Here is a 3,355-nt window from a genome sequence, read left to right on the forward strand (position 1 = left end):
GAGGGAAGTGGGTGGTTTTGGTGACAGCAGTGGTATGAACAAGATAGGTGCAATACAGGCCCTCAACCGAGATGGTCACTTCAAGGAAAGGCAAGAGAACTTGGAAATGGGCAAAAATTCTGAGGAAGAGTTAGTGGGAATAAAACATGAAAACAGGTTACAACCTAGTTATTGGGGTACAGAACAGTACTTCTTTTTGGTGCTACAGACCTTGGAATGAAGCAGAACTCAGGTTTCTAAGAGCTCTAGAGTTAAGGAGGCCAGAGAAGTAGAACAGCCTTTCTATGTGGGATGAGAGATATATGAAACAACTCTTTAAAAGTATCACTCAGAGAGGGCTCAGTTATTTTATATATATAGTATATATATCAATAAATATATTATATATTAATTAATTAATTTAAATTTAATCAATTAATTAACATATATATTATATATAATAACTTTCTGTATAAAGCAATAGAAGATTATTTCTGCTAGTTAGCAAGGGTTCCTGGAAGCCTGTCTATCTGACTATCCTTGTTTTTGAGGAGTGGTGAGGTGTGTTTAGGACTTGATTAGTTCTACTGGACAGCTGAGAGAGGCAGAACCTTTGTCACATGGGTTACAGTATCATACAGACCATCTACCTGGTCTCATTGCTTCTTTTACACTAGTCCAAAATTACATCTAAAAATAGATAGTATAGAGAAGCATAAAAACCTTGAGGTTTTTTTTTAATATTTTTATTTATTTCTAGGAGAGAGAGAGAGAGACGGCGTGAGCAGGGGAGAGTCAGAGAGAGAGGGAGTCACAGACTGAAACAGGCTCCAGGCTCTGAGCTGGCAGTCAGCACAGAGCCCGACGCGGGGCTTGAACCCACGAACCGCGAGATCATGACCTGAGCGAAAGTTGGGACGCTTAACCGACTAAGCCACCCAGGCGCCCCAAAAACCTTGAGTTTTGAAGTTAAGTATGTTTGGGTTATAATTTCCTTATTTAGAAAATGGAAGTGGTTAAAACACCTACTTCACAGAGTAGTTTTGAAAGCTAAGTGAATCAACATATGTAGAGTCCTTTGTGTGATACCTGGAACATAGTAGGATCTAACAAACAAAATGCCTTCTCAAAATTCTTCAGTGGTTTCCTGTGATAAAGTCTTTACAAGCTGGCTTCATTATAAAAACAAGCATTTGTTTCAAACTTAGCTGTCTTTTCTTTTTTTTCTTTTCTTCCTTTTAGAGAGACAGGAAGAGAGTATGCAAGCGAGGGAGATGGGCAGAGGGAGAGAGAAAGAAAATCCCAAGCAGGCTCCACACTCAGCACAGAGACTGATGCGGGGCTTCATCTCTCAACCCTGGGATCATGACCTGAGCTGAAATCAAGAGTGGGACGCTCAATCAACTGAGCCACCCAGGTGCCCCAACTTAGCTGTCTTTTCCACTAGATTATAAGCTACTTGAAGGCAGGAATCCTATCTGTTTTATGCCCTCAACAATCAGCACTATTACTTGCACAGAGCAGGTACTCAATATATAACTCATTGAATGAGTAAGTGAACATAGTATCTTTTTCTATGCACCCTCCCATTATATGTAGCTCATAAGCACAATGCTAAAAGATGCTGTTTAGAATAACCCTGATGCTATGTAGGATCCTAAAATGTTAAGGGAATTCTCATACCTATCTAATTTCACTGAATGACACAAATTATTTTATGCTTTCTCTCACTCCTGAATATTCCAGGATCCTGGGGGCAGGTATTATATGGACAAATGAAGCCCAAAATACTAGATCAATACATAACTTTAACATTCTCTGTCCTTTTTTGCCAAAACCTTTATAAGGCAGACAATTGGACAGCTTCAAAAAACTAAGAGTTAAGTAGTTGTTTTGACAGAATGAACTGGTTTAAGGTTAAGTGATTATAATTGCAAAACTACTTTTTAAAAAAATCCCAAACTCTTAACATGCAATAAAGCAACAAAGTAGATTTTTAGCAACAAAAATGTTGTATAATTACCATTCACTTGGTTGATTTCTGAGTTGGAAGATAGAATCTCATCTGCCAATTTCTGCGCAGTAGGAAGAACTTCAGTGTGGTGTGCCGTGATTAAATATTGAATAAACTTCTGTAGCTGGTCCCTATTCATCTGGAAAAGGGTTTCTGAGATAGGAAGACGCAATTTGACTTGGTCTGGTTTACGGATCCTGTAGAGTGAGAGTGCCACCACATGAGCACAGTAGAATATGTCTTTGTTTCCACAGCCACATGTCACTGAGGTGATTTTGCATCGATCAAAACTGATTGCAACTTTGTAAGTCACTGCTGGTTCAGAAGTAGTAGCTGGCTCAGTTACTGTACCACTGAGATGGAAGCCTAAGGAAACAAAGAAAGTGTGTTTAGAGATTCTATGGTAAGAAACTTGAAAGATTTTCATTTTGCATTTCACTTAATCAATTCAGAAACTTTTTCTTAAGTATCTCCTGTATATGTGGTAGGCTCTGCCATAACACAAAGGTCAGTGGAACTCAGGTACAGCTCTAAAGGAACACAATACCCAGAAAAAGAATCCTTACCCTGGAGTCTACAAACCTCATCAACTAACATGAAAATCTGTTTCGTACACATGTACATTTCCCAGGGGGCAGGGTTGGTTCATAGCTTTCATCATAGTCTAAAAAGATTAACAAAGAACCACAAATAAGTTAGGAACCTCTAAGGTAGACTGTAAACTCTTTGGGAGCAAAGACAAGTCTACAAATAACATCAGTACAATCTAGATTAAGGCAAATGCTATTATTCCAAGAGAAACTGAAGGAATACCATGAGAAGGGACAGGAGAAAGAACAAGGAGAATACAGACATTTCTTCCTTAAAACATACAATTCCAAAATGGTGCAAGAAACCTCATAAAATACGGAAAGCACAGCTTGGTGCAGTGAGACTATGGAGTGTTACATTTTGACTTACTAGCATATAGCATTAATAATTTTGTAATGTAGGGAGAAAAATTCAGTCATTTAAACCAAAGTTTAATGAGATCTTAAGTTTCAGACTACTAGGCCTAGAGATATTAACAAAACAAAGGAGAAGGATATAAAGTATTTGTAAAGCACTTATCCTGTAGCAGAACTATATTTGGTGCTTTTAATAATTTATCACAACATTATGAAGTTGTTAATATTTTCTTTATTTTTTATTTTATTTTATTTAAGTTTATTTATTTTGAGAGAGAGTGTGTGCACATGAGCAGGTGAGGGGCAAAGAGAGGGGGAGAGAATCCCAAGCAGGCTCCACACTCAGCACAGAGCCCAACACAGAGCTCTGTCCCATGAAATATAAGATCATGACCTGAGCCAAAATCAAGTGTCA

At 38.0% G+C, this 3,355-nt stretch overlaps 1 protein-coding gene across 1 annotated transcript in view; it reads right to left on the minus strand.

Annotated features, from left to right (window-relative positions):
- ZSWIM5 (zinc finger SWIM-type containing 5) overlaps positions 1-2,420 on the minus strand; it is a 66,689-nt gene extending 64,269 nt beyond the window's left edge. Inside the window, exon 1 of the mRNA XM_039238630.1 lies at positions 2,003-2,420. Within this exon, the coding sequence (XP_039094561.1) occupies positions 2,003-2,420 (418 nt within the window). The remainder of the gene's footprint in view (positions 1-2,002) is intronic.
- Between the last annotated feature and the right edge of the window lie 935 nt (positions 2,421-3,355).

This window comes from Hyaena hyaena, unplaced genomic scaffold (assembly GCF_003009895.1).
Source record: "Hyaena hyaena isolate Hyena2069 unplaced genomic scaffold, ASM300989v1 scaffold_144, whole genome shotgun sequence".
NCBI lineage: Eukaryota > Metazoa > Chordata > Mammalia > Carnivora > Hyaenidae > Hyaena > Hyaena hyaena.